Source organism: Chelmon rostratus, chromosome 8, assembly GCF_017976325.1.
Source record: "Chelmon rostratus isolate fCheRos1 chromosome 8, fCheRos1.pri, whole genome shotgun sequence".
NCBI classification, from domain to species: domain Eukaryota; kingdom Metazoa; phylum Chordata; class Actinopteri; order Chaetodontiformes; family Chaetodontidae; genus Chelmon; species Chelmon rostratus.
In genome coordinates, this window is record NC_055665.1 from 18,597,765 (window position 1) to 18,616,008 (window position 18,244).

Here is an 18,244-nt window from a genome sequence, read left to right on the forward strand (position 1 = left end):
TCTACAATTGCTCACTTTGCATTTGAGTACTTTTCTTGTCTTTTCAGTTTGCCTTGTGGATATACAATACAGGATTCAAGCTATTTCTACAGTATAAGACAAAATATTGCAGACTTACACTTTGAATATGAGTTTTTGGCTACAATATGTTAGAGAATGTGTGTGAATGGCATTAATTCCTCAGTTATACACAAAAGGTTTATATGCAGAGCAGCATTTTAAGTCAAAGTGTCCTCTATTTCCTCCTCCAGGGACAAGTGCGCGGAGGAGTGGCTGGGACTGGATCTAGTTTTCAGGCTGATGGAGCCATACAGTTTGGCTGAACGCTTTGAATAAGCGATGACTTTTCTCCTGTACATCTCGCCCTTCCACATGGAGATCATCAGCAGCGTGGACAGCACCACGCCGCCCAGCGTGAGCAGGCACAGCCCCGCTATGACGCACCGATCCAGGTGGGCACCTATACGGGCGCTCTCCATCTCCAGCCTCTCCATCTCCCTCGCTGACACGCTGTCACGGTCCACCACCACATCCCGGGGCACGGCGTAGGAGATGATCACCAAGGAGATCCCGGTCACTAAGAACGTGACTGCACTGATAAACCCGTAGTCTATAGAAGTCCCGGAGCTCTCCCCGAAGGAGAGATCATCCTCGGACATGAAGGAAAACTCCGGTAAAGTCTCGGAGCAAGGCTCGCTGTTGCGCACGGGTCTGTGTGTACTTTTACAACTAGTCTCCGGGCTGGCCAGACGCAGGTTAACATTCTCATCAATATATGTGAAAGATGTCTCTAATTCCTCGTCACAACAAACCCGGACTTTCTCCTCGCCGAGGTGACAGAGTTTAACCTCCGCGCCCCCCTTTTGCGACGCCGTCCTTGGTGCTGAATGACACCCGTCATGGCAGCTGCGTGCCGGGTTACAGCAGCCCTCTCCCGGGAGCGCTCCTCCTGTTGATCCGCCAGGCTTGCGGATATGCAGCGCGATGGAAACCCTGTCAAGGACGTCGGGATGATCGGGCTGTTTGCCTCCCTCATCTGCGGGAAGCAGCTCTGGAGAATCCATCCGTATTTCACCACCCGCTGCTTCACTCTGAGCCTTCCTCCCACGATGTTGTCAGTCCACAGCATCCCTAATAAGAGCACAGACACCAGCCCTGAATTAAATGGTGCATCTTAATGAGATTACTCTGATTGCAAACCGTGAAACCTTATATCCAAGATGCGCAAAAACTTGCGTGCGTAATTTGGAACAGTGCGCAATTTGCACATACCTTTATAGTTAAGATAACCCCACTGAAATCAACGCCACTTTAAAGTTGATCGGATCGTTTAAGAGAAATCCGTGGACCTGTCTTGAAAGGCGCTTATAGTGGCTGTGATTAGCCAAATGCCTCTGTATCCAATTAGGAAAGCAGTCCACGTAAACCGAGATTATTCTAATTCTGTTTTAACATGGACACAGTCTGTAGAATGGATACATAAGCAAAACTGGGCTTAAACTAAATCACACATAAAATATGCATAACCAGAGTTGGTCTACTTACGAGAAAAATGATCATGAAATCGTTCACACCGCAGCCAGTTTTAATGCAAAATACATCCATTACCTCCAGAATATGCGTCGGACTGCCCGTGCACACTTTATCTGGATTCAGCAGAAGATGAGAGATGCTTCTCTGCATAAAGATGGACCAGCCATGCACAACCCGCTTGGATTTTCTTCCCCCCCTAATCTCTAACAAAAACCTGCTCAGACTGCTCGGTTAAAAAGACATACACTCACCGCGCTACTTCAGCATCCCTTCTCCTCTTCATGGAGAAGACTGTAGCGAGGGCACACAACGTGGACAGATGGGGGAAAAAAAGCCTTATCTGTGAATATGCACTGAAGATACTCTGTGCCTGCTCGATGCTGTGGCGGCAGGCTGCACTGAGGGGAGCTCTTCGTTAGTCCCTCCCACACACAGAGCCTCGGCTGCCCGCGCTGTGGCGCTGAAAGGAGCGCCGCTATCTGAGAGCCGATTGAGATCACTCCCAGTCAGTCAACACACAAGCCGGGGGGAGGATTTGAAGAGCTGAGGCGAACCCTGGGACCTGATGGTCATATTTTACTGGCAGTACCCGTCCGGAAACATTTTAGGAGAATATGATGCCACAGAAATCTACGTGTACTAACTAAAGAGCTCCTGGAGAGTGAGGACAGGTTAGTGGCTGAGGAGGTGTAATAAATACCACTAAAAAGAAAAGACAATAAGCCTCTACAGGATAATTTACAGTTGGAGCTCAAGTGCAATAAAGTGTTGTAAGGTTGCTATCAAGTCAGTGCTAAATGCCACTCTTCTGACATAAAAGAATATTATACTGATGTCAGCCGAGATAAATAATCATAATGTACAGTCAATCACTATAAATTCAATATTTAACACCCCAGGTTATGGTATAGACTCCCTAAAGCTATTCTAGTGATGTCAAAGCAAACAAACAGGACTGATTGTGTGGCAATGTGTGTCCAACCACACATCTGAAGATAATGGACATGCGCACAATAATCTGTACTGTATGTTGTCAGTTAATGCCCTCATCATATCAGAGCAATTTATCCAGCGGTGATACGCAGACAGCATTGTTGAACTGCGCGCATCACGCTCCATCTGTTCTACCGTGCTCTCGCAGAAGATTACTGGTCACTATGTCAAAGCCATCCTAATCCATGTTTAATCTAGAGCTCTAATAGGTCATGTGATCTGTGACCCCATGTAAATCTTTGGGAGGTTCATCTCTTTTATGCCACATCTTCAGAGTCCACATGTGTTTTTTAGCATCTTTGAAGATGCTGTGACTGATCAACAATCAAGTTTTCTCAGAAAGGGACACTTTCGTCAAACTGGATGTTAAGTGCAGGCCACCATCAAAGATTTAAGTGCTTAATCCCACTTTCTGCAGAATATTCATTTGCTGACTGTTCCACCTTATTTAGCACAACCAGGCAGCAGCTACAAATATAGTCGCCACTTTTCCTGGAGTCCTAGTGGCTGGGTGAACGGCTTTGGCACATTTCCCAACGAGACTCCATTTAACAGATGAGTAAAGGGAAAGGGAGAGTCAGGGAGAGAGGAAGACAGAGATGGGAGTCAGAGGCAGACAAAGATTGACTTCAACGTTTTCGTTCCAGATATTGGTTTGCAGGGAGGGAATCATGATGCTTTATGGTGTGTTTGCATGAGACAACTTCAATTTGTCTCATGCAGAAAGAGAGGGAGAGAGAGGGGAAGCTGAAATCTGACTGTGCGCTCAACTGAGGGGTTACAACAGCCAACTATCAGATGCTATCTGTCTGCAACAGTGCACCACTTTTCCTGCTGGCAAGGACACCAGGCTTGGAAGAGGAGGGGCGGCTGGGGGAGTCGGTGCTTCTAAAGGCTATAAATCCTCCCAGTGTCTCCTGCCAAAGAATGAACCCACACACAGAATAAAGATTATGCGACATGGATGTAGCACTGCTTTTTCTTTAGCCGGTAGCAGATATCAGAAGGTGATGGACGGAGAAGTGGAGGTCCAGGCAAATACGGCAGGAGGAGGGAGAAGGAGAGCAGGACAATGCATGTATGGGTGTGTGAATTATTGAGTGAATGAATAAATGAGAGAGAGACTGAGTTCACCTCACTTCCAGGAGCAGCAGGAGCTGCTCAGCATCCCACAGTAGCAAAATAGTAATAAGATAGGTATGAATGGGTAGAACTATATGAAAGACGAGACATGTGTATGCTGCAAGGAAAATGCTCAGAGGCTTAAGTTTTGTATTTGTACCCAATACCCACCACTTGTAACGTAGTAATACTGCATTCATAACATATTAGAGTTATCGTAGTTACCAGATTCTGAAGTTAAACATAATTAAGTAGCGTTCACATCAACCTCTGAGTGGTAACTCTGAGTTGATCAACAATGTTAGCAGTGGGGTAGCCAGCGCGTCTCTTCATCACCAGCAGCCAGACGGCATTCTGAGGTCTCTGAGAGGGTAGTGGGCCACAGCAGCAGAGTGCTGTAGATTATTAATAAGAAGGTGTGCACAGTCCCCTGGGTTTGTTTTGCAAGTCTGGCACGCAAACCCCCCAGCAGCTCTCAAAAAAGCCTTCCAGAGAGGACAGTGCATGCAGACGGCAGGACGACAAGGGATCCATCTTATTTATTGATTTTATTTGTAGGGGACTACATACACTATTAAACAGAAATGTCACTATTTGATGCACTGCAGTTAGCCCAAGGCTAATTTTCATTTGCAGGTCACAATTAAAATGTCCACAGAGGGACAGAACAGCACCAAGCAAACTGGACCAACGAAAGACAGAGCATGTAGTACAGATAACGCACAGTAAAACATTACACACACAAACACACACACACACACACTCAAACACACACACTTTAAAGCTACTGATTCAACTACAGCTCTTTATGACATCTGGTAGGGCATTCCACTGAGTTCTGGCTTTCACAGCCAAATCTGACCGCAAAAGGCAGACAACCACAGAGTACCGTATAATCTCTTATAGAAGATATTCTTGTGTAGTTTTCCAAATGAAAGCAAACAAAGTCTTGCAATCTAAGCCAAACCGTTTTTGCTAAGCATGGTATCAAGTTGGAAAGCATCTCCACTTTTAGAGGTTTTTAAGGAGCTGATGAGTTGGTTAACTTGTATCTCATTCATCGTAACCAGATCAAAAACGGGACCTGCACTGCAGCATCTATAGCAACAGTATCCCCTTTCCCTTTTGTGAAGTTCTTTTAAAAAATGTCTTCAATGAATTTTCCCTGTGCTATGAGCTGAAGATCTTCTAAAAAACGTGGGTTCCTCTGTGTGACATTATTCACATTTGTTCATATTAATTTATTACCTTTTGCCCAATTCATTACATGGAGATAGAAGCAAGATTTGTCTCCTTGAGTAACTTTGTTCCTCAAGCCTCTATAAATCAACACATCTGTGTCTCTTCTAGTTTTCATAGCTTTCCTTAATGCCTAGCCTATAGTCTTCGTCAGTTTCAACAGATTTGATCTAAACCAGGATTGATTGTTCTTGAATTCTATTTAAACCCTTGCAATAAGTCTTTCTCTTACAGACTTAATTCTGCAAAAAAATACCCGACATCATCACATTACAGAGCAATCATGTCATTGTCAAATGCAGCTTGAGAAAAAGGCAGACTGAAGCTCGGTGTGGACATTATAGTCTTCTTTTTGTGTGGTGGTGGCGGCAGACACTGTGATGAAATATTTAGCACTTAGACCTTCAAGTTAATTTACAGTGACTTTCCTAATTGAAGTGATGTGGCTGCCCTCAGCACAGACACAGTGGGATGATGCCTTTGCCTTGTGTGTGTGTATTACTCATGTTGTGGGACGATAAATCTGTTTACACAGTGACATTGTGGGGACTCACTGTCTTTCTGGGGACAAAATCCCCAAAGTCCCCACAATGTAAATCGCTACATTTTAGGGTGAAGACCTGGGTTAAGGTTAGGTAAAGGGTTAGGTTTAGGCGAGTCGGGGTTATGGTTATAGTTATGGTTATGGTTATAGTTATGGTTAGGGTAGGTCTCCAAGAAATGAATGTAAGTGTATGTAATGTCCCCAAAAATGATGGAGACACGACTGTGTGTGTTTGTGTGCGTGCGGCGTGGAGAGTGATGCTTCATGCAAAGATCAGACTTCACAAAAAGAAAAAAAAGCCTTTTGGTGATTAAGTGAGCTGGCTGGGATAATTAATTCCACCGTTTCATGCAGCCTTCTTCTCTTGATCATCTCTTTATCATAATTAATGTGATGTTATCCCCTCACGCCACAGCTGCTTTTGCACTATAACGCTTTCAATAGCTCTTGATGATGATTCTCTTTTGCTGTCTTCTGCCTCTCTGTCTCCATCTGGAGCACTAATTATCAGCTATTCTTGTGTGCCCATATAATGGCGCCCTAATTATAACACAACAAACATTTTGTTTTAGCTGCTGGATCCCATTTGTTTTGACAAATGCACACTCAAGTTCAGTTTAGCTCTCGGTATCCTTGCGAGGGCGGGTAAGTGAGTAAGCAAAGTCAGAGCAGCTGTTTAGTATGGATGGGGCAAACATTTTAGATGGGCTGGGATGAGTTTCATTCATTAGGTGAATGACAAAGTCTTGAGTTCAGGCCAAAGACGTTATTTATTTTTGGTGAACATGGTGAGCCAAGCACTGAGTAGTCTGCTGGCACCGCTGTCATTGGTACAGTTTTGCTTTCTTAATTTCTGTTGTTTACCTTGAATTTTCAATTAGGAACAAAAGGACCTCTCTCTCCTAAAAGCTGCACTGGATGAATAATGCATTATAATAACACAGAAGTCTCAGTGGTGAATTTGTGAATGGTAAGATTGCCAGACCTTCTCTGGTAGAAATATGTTGTAAACAGCGAGCATGTATTCTTGTAACAACTTCATATGGCTGGCTAGGCATCAGGGTCTGTTTCGTGTCCTCCAGTGATCATTCTGCAAAAGCAGATTCCCTGTAGGTGAAAAACTGGCACTACACAAAGTCTGAAGCAATGGATCTGGAAATAGAGGGAGAACTGTTAGCACAAACCTGGATCTTCTACGACAAACTGACGAGGTCCAGTTGCGAACGATTGAATGCCCTAAAGCTTACAATGACCTGGATGAATGAGAATATTCACAGGCAAACCTGGATCAAAATGTTATTGCAGGTTTAAAATGCTACAGTTCAGCAGCACAATAAATAAATATTAAATCCAAATAACTTTTGCTTCCCTAAGCTGACCCACATTGTGCAGGACAATGCATTTGTTAGGCTTCATCCCAGTATAGCAGAATCAGTGGCCTATACTTATTTTTGGCACAAAAGTGTTCAAACTATGTAGCCATAGTCCCATACAGTAAACCTCTAGATCATACAGATGAACTGAATCTTTCTGAAACGTGCCATGGTCCAAATGTTTGCAAGCAACTTAGCTGCTCTTTTGTTTAATGTGTCAGTAGCAGTGTTTGACCACGAGGTGGCAGTGAAGACCCACTGTCAGTGTGGGAGCAGGGAAGAAATTTATGCACTGATCAGTGGTGGAAATGACCATTTACTCAAACACTGTACTTAAATACAACTTTGTGGTACTTGTGAGTATTTCCATTTCATGCTACTTTATACTTTTACTCCAGAGTGAAAGTTTGTGGTGTTTACTCTATTTATTATTGTTATTATTCCAGCTGTGAACATTGACCCCTCTTATAAATCACGATGCATTGTTAGAGATTAAAGTATCCATCAGTAAATAAAGCAGTCAGAATAAACTCCACCTCAATCAACTACAACAGAAAAATGTTGCTTTATTATTTTGATACTTCTCCTCCATTTTGCTGATAATACTTGTTCTTTTACCTAAAGGCATAGGTCCTTGTTTTGTTTGACAGGCAACCATTTGTGGTTTTATGGGAGGTTATGTGTCGGATTATTTCTGGGCTGGGAATTGTTCATTTTTGTTGTTGGTTTCAAACAAATTAATTATAATGTGCTAAATAATGAGCTTTCGAGGCACTGGGAGACACATTTTGTTATCTCATGCTGTCAGCTGTTTTCTTCCTGCTTCCAGTCTCAATGAATCTCCTCAAACTCAAACATTTTTGCTTTTCCAAAAATGTTGAACTTAAAGAATTCTACAGGGTTCTGTTCCCACCTTTACTTCAACCTGCAATAACAGACTTTTGGCCACTTAGATGTACATGATGTGGCCCAAAACAGTGAGGTTGTGTGAAATTACAAAGCCAAGGGGAGCTGCAGATTCAAGTTTTAATTCTCTGTAGGTTCATCACTATAAATGATCCTTTTCATATTATATTATTATTATAAAATATCTTTACAGCCATGTCAAATAAAGATCTCAACACTTCTTCCACTAGGCTTGGCCTCCTGCACTGGCAGTAAAGTGCAGTGAGTGGGATGGAAACAGTTCAATGAAATGAGGTTGTTTATCATGTATAAGCCACTGGTTTTGCAGTTGTGATCATAAAGCACATACAGTACTCAGAATAATGAAACCAGCATTCCTTATACTTGGTTCATAGATCGGAATGCATAACCTGTAATGAACACATGCACTTTCTGTAAGCCTCCATGGAAATATATTGCATCAGTAATGAATTATGGCAACCATAACCATTCACATTAATACGATCAATATTCACTTAAAATGACTTGGAAAGCCTGCTGTTTCTGACACCTCTGGTGGATGCATTCTGCAGGCAGCAATTACAAAATCTCCTGCCCACCTGTGAATTCACCTCTTGGCCCCCCGCCTGTGAGGAGTGATGGTCTGTTAAGGTGTTTCACTGGAACTGATAGTGATGGTGTAATAGACACAGAGGGGATCGATACAGGGGTGACACTGAATTAATACCACATGGTATATTATGTGCACGCTGACATAAAATCTTTTGAAGGATCGTGGGGTTAACAAAAGAGAAGTAGACTCATGAGCACTTAAGACCACTATAATCCATTGCTGACTTCCCAAAAAAAAACTGCTATTAACAGTCAGGTAATCTTACGTTATTAAAAGTCTGTGGATAATCTGTCTACAGTTCAAAAAGTAGCCTAAAGTAAGAGCTGTGCTTTCTTCCTGGCAGTTTTCCTGCAGACTGCTGAGCCCTCATTGCTAAACAAGCCTCCTGGGAAGGTTATATAGACAGTAATATAAACAGATGCAGCACCCACTGTGCTGAGATCTGTGTAATTTTCATCCTGTGCCTTCCCCTCTTTCAGTCGAGCCCATGCAGCTTCCCCGGGAATAACAATCATACTAATCTGGACTGGTGTTGAGTGACTGCCTGAAACCTCAGCCAGTTTGTTTATCTTTTTGGCTACGGGCCCTGAAAGACCGGAAGGGGGGATGCTAATCACGAACAGTTAAATCATGGGCCTTCATGTCTCAGTTGGTCATTCCACAGTGGTAATCCTGCAGATGGAGATGAGTGCAGACAGTAGAGGAGTTTCTCTCCCACTGAGAAGCAGCTCCGTCAGAAGCATGTCTCCCTCAGATCCTCTATCTGATGTTACAGGTGTTTGCCCCCAGGGAGGACAGTTGCTGCAACTGCACCCATGGGTGTTGTGATAGCCCCTGAGAAGGTACCCCTCTGTTTCTACATAGCGATGCTGTAATCTAACTGAACAGTGTGAACCTTACTTTGCTTTCCTTGTTGATGAGGCGTGAGGAGTCATCAGGATGCAGAGAGACAACATGAAGAGAGAGGGGTAGAGAGACATACAGAAACACTGAGGCCATGAGAAAAGTATAGGCACAAAAAGAGGTAGAGAGGCATTCAATTTCCCTGGTACATTTCACACATGGCTCACATGCAAGTTAGGTAATTTAAATAGCAGCAGCCTGTACTACAGTAGCTAAATTGCAGGCCCAGAGTGCAGTGCAAATCGGCTGCTGCCGGGTCTCCCATGAGTCCAAACCATGCTGTGAGCATTTTGGAGCCGCCACATGAGAAGACACATCATGACAATATTGCACTAAAAAGTGATATTAAAGTGACCTTGTCTTTCTTTATGATATATGTATCTCCTTCCATCACTGAAATAGTCCCATAATATGATCACAGTCTGCCTGTAGGACAGAAAAGAGGTTTAGAATGATCGTCTTCTGCTTTATGGGTCTATTTTTTTTTTTCTTATAGTCCCAATTTCCTGTGATAGACACCGATCTGGACACCCTTGATGGCATTTTTATGTTTCACCTTATAAATACAGTAATTTTCCTGTAGGACATTGTATATAATGCACCATATATGTGTGTGTGTGTGTGTGTGTGTGTGTGTGTGTGTGCGCGCACAGCATTATCAGCAACGTATCACAGGTAGCAGTGCTCAGGTGCAGGAAATGCCCCCTGTGACTTATGTGTCATTATATGTCCTTTTGTTTAATTTGTTATCACTGACTTCATGTTTAAACAGCATTTTAAGGGTGTAGCTGGTGCAGGTGAAGCAAAGCACAGGGTAGTTTAATCCATAACAATGCATAATGTTTAATATACAGATCGTATGTTTTGTGTGTAAAATGTCTGCAAGGTAAGTAGTGGCTAACGCTGTCAAATAGATGCTCTGTAGTAAAAAATCGGAGTAGTTATAGTGGAGTAGAAGTATACAGCAGCAAAACTGAAGTATAAGCACTTTAAAATGTACTTTCAAAGTATTTAAATAATTGGTGAATACATACACCAGTGGAGGTTGCAGTGGCTCTTTGTGAAATGCTTTCAGCACATATTTTATCACTATTATGTGTAGTCTTGATTTTCTCTCTGCTTTTTTCATCCCTCCAACATGTACCTTATTTTGTAGTAAATTATAAATATGCATCACCTGACAATATCATATCATCGCTGTAAATATGGCACTTTGTGAGTTTACTATGAGATTGTCTTGAGGGTCAGTCAGTATAAACAGATGCTGTGCAGCCAAACATTACTATATTTTGAAAAAAAGATGCCAAATATATCCGGCTGGCTTTTGGCAAAGTGTGTAAGTTGATGCAGTTATCTACAAAACCTCCAGCTGACAGAACGGTGCAGCCATAGAAAACACCAGTGTGAATTATGTCACTCAGTGTGAACACATAGAGTAGCTTCAATGAAGACTTGGAACAAACGGATACAGAATATATACTGTGAGACAGTATATATTCATACCATATATATATCATATATACATAACATTATAATGCTCAATAACAAGTCATAAGTGTTAAGGAGTATATATGTATATGTATATTATCAGTTATAATTGTTGACAAATGCTTTCAACACATAACAGATGCATGTACGAGTAATTCAAAATGCTTTTATTGTACCAATATTGTGGTGTTTTATAAAGCATTTATCATACATTGTTGTTGTTAAATGTTTAAAAAATATATATAGTGCTTCATTTTGTACCCCAATAAAACCCAGCTTACATTCCTTCAAACATGTAACCCAGCACAGTGAAGCAGTGTGAGAGTCGCTGAGAGGGGGGGAAGTTGGTGTGAGCCTGTGACTTCACTGTGATCAGTGTTCGAGGCTCCGCAGGGAGCGCTCAGTCCTGAGTGTGTGAGCAGTGAGACAGGAGCAGGGCGCGGAGCTGCCTGCAACACCTCCACTCTCCCCTCTCTCGCAACTTCAACCAACAACCCGAGCCTCGACTTTTTTTCGTTGTGCTTGTATGGAAAACATATCGGAGTTTCATTTAATGGCTTTGCGATACCCGAAATTGGATTTCATGGACAAGAAAGGGCTTTTTGACTGGATTATATGAGGGTGAAATGAACTTTTTGCAGCATTTGTGGTCGTTGGACTTTTGGGGCCAGGTTCCAGCACTTTATTGCAATGAATTTTGTTTGTTTGTTTGTTCTTTTTTGGTGAATGCCAGGTGCGATTTTGTTAAAAGCGCACAGAGCGACTGCCTCCTCCTGTAATGGCAAACCTCACCATGGATAACGTGACTGTGGAGAATGACACGGCGGTGCAGGACAATCAAACCCTGGGCGTTTGGACTGACTATTCAGTTGAATACAAAGTGGTCAGCGTGTTTTTGGTGTCCCTCATATGCGGGGTGGGGATCGTGGGCAACGTGATGATCATACTGGTGGTCCTGACCACCAAACACATGCGGACTCCCACCAACTGTTACCTGGTGAGTCTGGCCGCGGCTGACCTGATGGTGCTGACAGCCGCCGGGCTGCCCAACATCACCGACGCCCTGTACGGACAGTGGGTGTTCGGCTACGCGGGCTGCTTGGGGATCACTTATTTCCAGTACTTGGGTATAAACGCGTCCTCCTGCTCCATCACTGCCTTCACGGTGGAGCGCTACATCGCCATCTGCCACCCCATCAAAGCGCAATTCCTGTGCACTTTATCCAGGGCGAAGAAGATCATCATGCTGGTGTGGGCGCTCACCTCAGTTTACTGCGTCATGTGGCTCTTTCTGTCAGACACCAAGAAGTTGGTGTATGACAACGTGGTGCTGCTCAGCTGCGCCTACAAAGTGTCCAGGAGTCACTACCTGCCCATTTACTTCACTGATTTCGCGGTGTTTTACGTGCTGCCCCTCATGCTGGCCACGGTTCTGTACGGGCTGATCGCCCGGATACTTATCCTGAACCCGCTGCCTTCGGACCCCAAAGACAGCACCAAGAAGTGGAAGAAGGAGACGAGTCAGGGAGGGCGGATGATCAGCACCAGCTCCTCCAGCAGCACCACGGCTGCCTCCCGCAGACAGGTGAGCTTTTCTCTGTGGAATGAGTGGGTTTGCATCTGAGTGTGGGCTCAGAGTCAGAGGCGAGTTTCAGTGATGTCATTCTTAATGATTAAATAACTGAGCAGTTTGAATAAAAGTATTGATCTCACAAAACACATCACATTGTTTGGGGCCCCACACACCCAACTGCTGTATGTGTAATAATAATGATAATAAAAATTACAAAGTCAGCCTTTCCCCCCCCCCTTTAAATACTTTGTTTTTCTTTTCTTCTGACCTTGTTAAACCCAATATGTACACAAGCAACAGCCACAGCACTTCCTTTGCCTGAGACTGCGTTTGCACATTCGAAGATAAGGTGGCGAAAAACAGGGATGAGCATAAAGCATTGTTATGACATCATCTAAGGAAATTTCATGGGTCAGTGAAGAACAAATATGTTCTTTCTTTTTGTTGATACGCCATTTACAGATAATGGCATGTTGTTAATGTTTGGGGCCAGAGAGGTTTGATTAAGTACAATAACGGAAATCCTAATATGCAGGGAAACACAGCCTAAAACAAACAGCCAGCAAAGCTTGCAGAGACAGAGCATAAGAAAATCTGCTGCACTTAGCACAGCTGGAGTCTCTGAGAAGTAATGTAGTTTTATGGAGTGGACATGTGAAACAAGTCACTTCAAAATCCGAAGCACTTCTCATAAAATTATGAAAGTTCATGAATAATCAAGGTGATAAAACAGTGTTAAGTGTGCTTTTTGAGCAGCTGAAGGACCTGAGATCTCCAGGAGCCCAAACACAACATTCAGACTTACTGTTGGCACATATGTGTATGTATAATTGATAAAAATATACACTTTTTTTTCTTTAAAAAAACTAGCTCCCCTTTGTCCTTCCTGTTTGATATACAGAGTTTCAAAGTGCTGCCAGAACTCATTCACTTTCACATTGAGTCTGGTGTGAAGTGTGGTGCAAACATCCATAACTCAGTTTGCCACTTTTTTCAGTGGAATAGAGCTGATCCACCTTTTTAAAACTCTGAAACACAAATAGAACAAACAGCTTCTCACACTAGGCTGAGTTCAACCAACACAAATGATAAGACAGAAAATAATGACACACATACAGTAAACACAAACTACCCAAGACTGTGGCCAGACACTCAGGTGGGGAGCCGAGCTAGACGTTTGTTTATCAGATCACTGGGAGAAGTCTTCCTGGAATGACTGGGGGTGTGGTACCCTGAGGGAGCGAATGCTCTATTGTATAGTCTAATCAGCTAACCTCAACTCAAATACGCTTTTCCTCCATCTGTGTAGCTGTGTGTGTTTTCTCTCTGATGTATGTGCGCCCACAAAAACACACTCACATGTGTCCCTGGTGGTCAGCATTCATTCCTCATCGTCCACACATGGAACAATTCATACCATCTACCGTGAGCCTTCCCGAATCACCTAAAGGTCAAGGAGTAACGAGGTTCCACGGTTAAGTATTTCGCTCCGTGATGCCACTGGCAGTGCCCCTGTCCAATCCAGTTAGACTCACCTGACTGCAGCCGAGGCGACACAACATAAATATGGATAAGACTTAATTACATGCAAGTTTCACATCAGGTTTATCAGTTGGGAATTTCATTAACAAAGCCAGGCTTTGTTTTATTGCGCATACAGATGTTGTCAGTCCTCCTCGCTGCAAATTAATCAACAGCATCTGAATAAACAATCAATGTTTTATGAGATCTACAATAAGGCTGCTTATAGTAGATTAGCAAAGTTTCTCTGAGGAACAGCTTGGCTCGTTTGAGGTCACATTTCCACCCACATATGGTGTCACTATTGTTGGCGACAAACTCTAAAAGTTGGATAAATCTACTCACTGACAAAATCTGTCATGACATAAATTGCACAGAATATGCTGGCCGGACTGTCTTGCCTGTATTTTGGTTTGCATTTCTTATTTTTGGTTTGCCGTTCAGGGTTCACTCGCAGTCATCTTTGCGTGGTCATCATGGTAAATGGACTAATGTTAACGTGGCAGGGATCCTGTTTGGTGCAGCTCTGCTGTCGTAACCTCCCGGGAACTCCAGGAAGCGACCGCAGAACTCAGATGCTAGTGGGATTTGGGCAGTCGCAGACCCTAAATGTTGAATGTAAAATTTTATGTATGGAACCTCATGACGGATAACTTTGTGGAGAGTTAAGTCATCTGCAGCACAGTTTATTGTGAGCGAGTGCTAGCACGCTTGTAGCCTCGCGTGTTAGCTTGTTTACATGCATCCACCCTGAGCCAACCAAATGTGGAAACACTGTTTCAAACAGCTTGTTTGGAGAACTTTTAGTAAACATCTTCGTCTACACTGAAATGTCTAATCAGTCGGGGAAAAAGGCCTTTTGTCGTTCCTTTTGTACAGCAAACAATAAACTGTTGTGTGTGCGCGACAGTCTCAGCTGATTAAACCTCTATTATCATCTATTCAGCATTTTGATGTGATTTGATTGTGGCTCATAAATGCTGACGTTATTAACATTTCTGTCCAGAAGTCCTGTGCTGATGATGACAGACAGAGTCAGAAGTAACAGGAAGCTCCTGGACCCTGTCTGAGCAGACACACAAGATGAATCCAATCTGGAGAATGTGTAGGAAGAGCTCTGTTTTAGGGTGGAGAAACATGTAGGTTTAGCGTGGACATTCAAGATGGTGAGCTCAACTGTTGGCATAGTGAATGATGGCAAACACTTTGCAGGTCTCGATGGAGGAAAACCTTTTTGTAACTATCTGTTAATGTACCAGATGTGACGTCTTTTCCCCTTTTTACTGCACATTAATAACAACCTGCTGCCACTTTAGTGTGTCAATATAGCAGCTGATAAGAAAAGATGTGTTTTAATGAATTTAATGATTCAAACAGCATCTTAGCACAACAGTGCAGGATAACCGCTTTGCTTGCTTCACTTTTAAATAGCTTCTTAATGGGGCACATACAGTCCAAAGGTTGAGTCTTTTTTTTTTAGTTTTTATTCTACTTTTGAATACATTTTCTGTTTGTAGATTTCTTGGTTTGGTGGGTCTACTGTATATGATCTGAACTGAACACTTTGTTGATCTTGAATGCTTCCCCACTGTGAAGACAGGAGAGTAACTGCCTTTCTGCTGTTCACTGATTGTACGATGTGCCCTTTAAAGAGAGAGCTCACTTGACTTCACGCCGACTAGGTCCTCGTGAATAAAATGACCACAAATTCATCAACATTAATTGACTCAAGACAAGTGTTCAGGTGAAGCTGCAGCTGCGTCCACAGACGAGACGCAGTATACAGATCATCAACTGGTTAAGAAAAAATAAAAGATTCACCTACGGCCATGGTGAGGGGCTCAGCAAACATCAGTTTTTATTTTGTTGGCCATGACGGCCCCTTGTGTGTCCATCACATACACTTCAGTGATAATTGTTAACATTTCAATCCTGGCAATCATTACTTGTGCAGTTTGGTTGCCAAATTCACTCGTTGAGTAGCTAAATTGTCAGAAATACAACAGAACATCAGCTGGTATATTTGCCAAACAAAAAAAAAATATGTCCTAAAAACAAATTACAAAAAACACCTTTTGTCTTGCTATGCACAGCCATGTTTGATGAACGATTGCTGTCATCAGTAACCTCAGTGACAACTGGATGGCCCCTTCCCAAATAGGGTATGCCTTTCCTGTGAATGTGAAGCAACAGCAGTAGGAGATGTTCAGTGAGTAGTTTGGTAAACAAAGAGGTTAAAATATCAGCAACGAAATTCAGTTGCATTAGAATCTCCAGGATTATAAGTATGAAGAGATTTTGACATGAAAAGAGTACAAAAACAAATTCCTCAGCTGCTTCGGTTTCAGGGTGCTGGTATCATGCATGCTGGATCATCGTCACATTGTCATGGTTACTGGGACACTGAGCAGAACAAAACCACTGTTAATGTTTTTAATTACGCTTGTGCTTTTCCTATTAAGTCAAACCGTCTGCTGTGAAAAGGGCCTCGAGTCCATGTGCCGTGTGCTGTGGTTCCTACTGCGTAGTCTCCATGTGCATGAAAAACTTAAAAAGTCAATTTTCTGTGATCTTATTTTGTTGTAGCATTCTTTTTAACACATGATTGAATTTTATCAGGTTACAAAGATGCTGGCTGTGGTGGTGATCCTCTTCGCCTTACTCTGGATGCCCTACCGGACCTTAGTGGTGGTCAACTCCTTCCTGGACAAGGCCTACCTGGATACCTGGTTCCTGCTCTTCTGCCGTCTCTGTATCTACCTAAACAGCGCCATCAACCCGATCATCTACAACGCCATGTCCCAGAAGTTCCGCGCTGCTTTCAAGAAGTTGTGTCACTGCGGCCCTCAGCGAATGGAGAAACCGGCTTCTTACAGTGTGGCGCTAACCTACAGCGTCATCAAGGAGACGTCCAATGGGGAAAGTCCCGACCACTTCACGGAAATGGATGATGAGCTAAACATGCCAGCAGATCAGTACTTACCTACCAGCATCCTGCCAAGTGCCAAGAAGATGCCCTTTGAGGAGCCTTCCTTGTCTGGGAGTGATGTCAAAGTCTGACTGAAAGCAAATTCTCCACCTAAAAGGGATTCTGACAGCTGGATTCAGTGACCCATGGGACATTTTAGAGACATTTCCATTCAAAGTACCCGCACTCTTCCAATTTTATTTCTCCACTGTGTTTTTCTTGGAATGTTTCTTTTGTTTCACAAGACCATTTGCCAAGAACCAAATAGGAATCTGTGAGATGAGCTTACAAACAGGCCTTTTAGCATTACAGTCACTGCAGCAATGATTATTCAGCTCTGCAGAGAAAGCTCTAATTTTTGTGAGAAACAGGATGTGATGTGCCTAATCCTACTGATTAAACGCAGAGACACCTTTGAATAAACGTTAACTTAAACTGTTAGTGAAAAGGTGCACAAGAGCAACTCAAGTTTATCATTACAGTTAAATGATCGATTTGGTTGAATCAAACTGCTTCCATCCACATCCTAATATGGCAAAGTAATATGGGAAACTATGTCATCACAGTGTATTTTGTTCTTCCTGTAAGTGTATCAATATTTGTCAAGATATAATTGAGGTCACTGTTTTTGTTGAGCACAAGATTTCCCAGTTGGATGCAGAATTGGAAAAGTGACCAAGAATTGTATAAACTTCAGACAGAAAATCTATTTAAATTAATGCATTATACAAAAAGAAGTAAAACATACCAAGTCCTGTCAGTGAAGTGTGAAAATGTTTACAGCCGTGGATCTTATATCTTGGATTATTTGAAAAAGTAAAGTTACCGCTTGTTGCAGGGGTGTTTCTCTGACAGGGTGTTTATCTAACTCAAACAATCCCGCTGTGCCTGCTGTTTCTAAAAGACCGTTGGGTAACCACTGTTTTTCTCAGATACAAGTTGTATAAGGGATTACAATTTGAAATTCAGTAAATACAGTGCAGTTGTTAATCTCAGTAAGGCTCCATTACTTTGACAGTTTGGGGGTTGACTCGCTATCTGTGCTACCCAACACATCCTCATACCTCAACAACTGAATATGTCAGTTGCCAATGTCTGTCCGTATGATACATGTCACTGTTGGAGAGCACCAGTGACAAGCCAATAAGACGACATCTTCGAAGGCAGACCTTTGCCATAAAGGACTTTTTGCATAGGTTTGCGCACCAAAACTACTCGGTTAGGTTAAGGAAAATATCACGGGTTAAAATAAGTATGTTACTGTTATGTACTTTACACATCTGGAGTACGTTATGTAACTTACGGGGTCGACGTTGACTTTTGGTTTCACAAGGGACATGAACAGCAGTCTCCTGGGCAAAGTCCTGTCCTGTCTTTAACTGACCCAACCATTCCCTCTAAATGCGAACTTTCTTGCTCTTGCTCGGACTTCTTCCCTTGCCCACGTCATATTTACTACAGCTACCAG

At 42.8% G+C, this 18,244-nt stretch overlaps 2 protein-coding genes across 2 annotated transcripts; one reads left to right on the top strand and one right to left on the bottom strand.

Moving 5' to 3' along the window:
- Positions 1–218: 218 nt before the first annotated feature.
- LOC121611023 (transmembrane protein 74) lies at positions 219–1,064 on the bottom strand. The gene has a single exon (XM_041943379.1). The coding sequence runs from the start codon at positions 1,062–1,064 to the stop codon at positions 219–221; it is 846 nt and encodes a 281-aa protein (XP_041799313.1).
- A 10,428-nt stretch (positions 1,065–11,492) lies between these two features.
- trhra (thyrotropin-releasing hormone receptor a) lies at positions 11,493–16,954 on the top strand. The gene is made up of 2 exons (XM_041943044.1): positions 11,493–12,299; positions 16,428–16,954. Exons 1-2 carry the CDS (start codon positions 11,493–11,495, stop codon positions 16,866–16,868), a joined length of 1,248 nt encoding a protein of 415 aa, XP_041798978.1. The 3' UTR covers positions 16,869–16,954.
- The last annotated feature ends 1,290 nt before the right edge of the window (positions 16,955–18,244 follow it).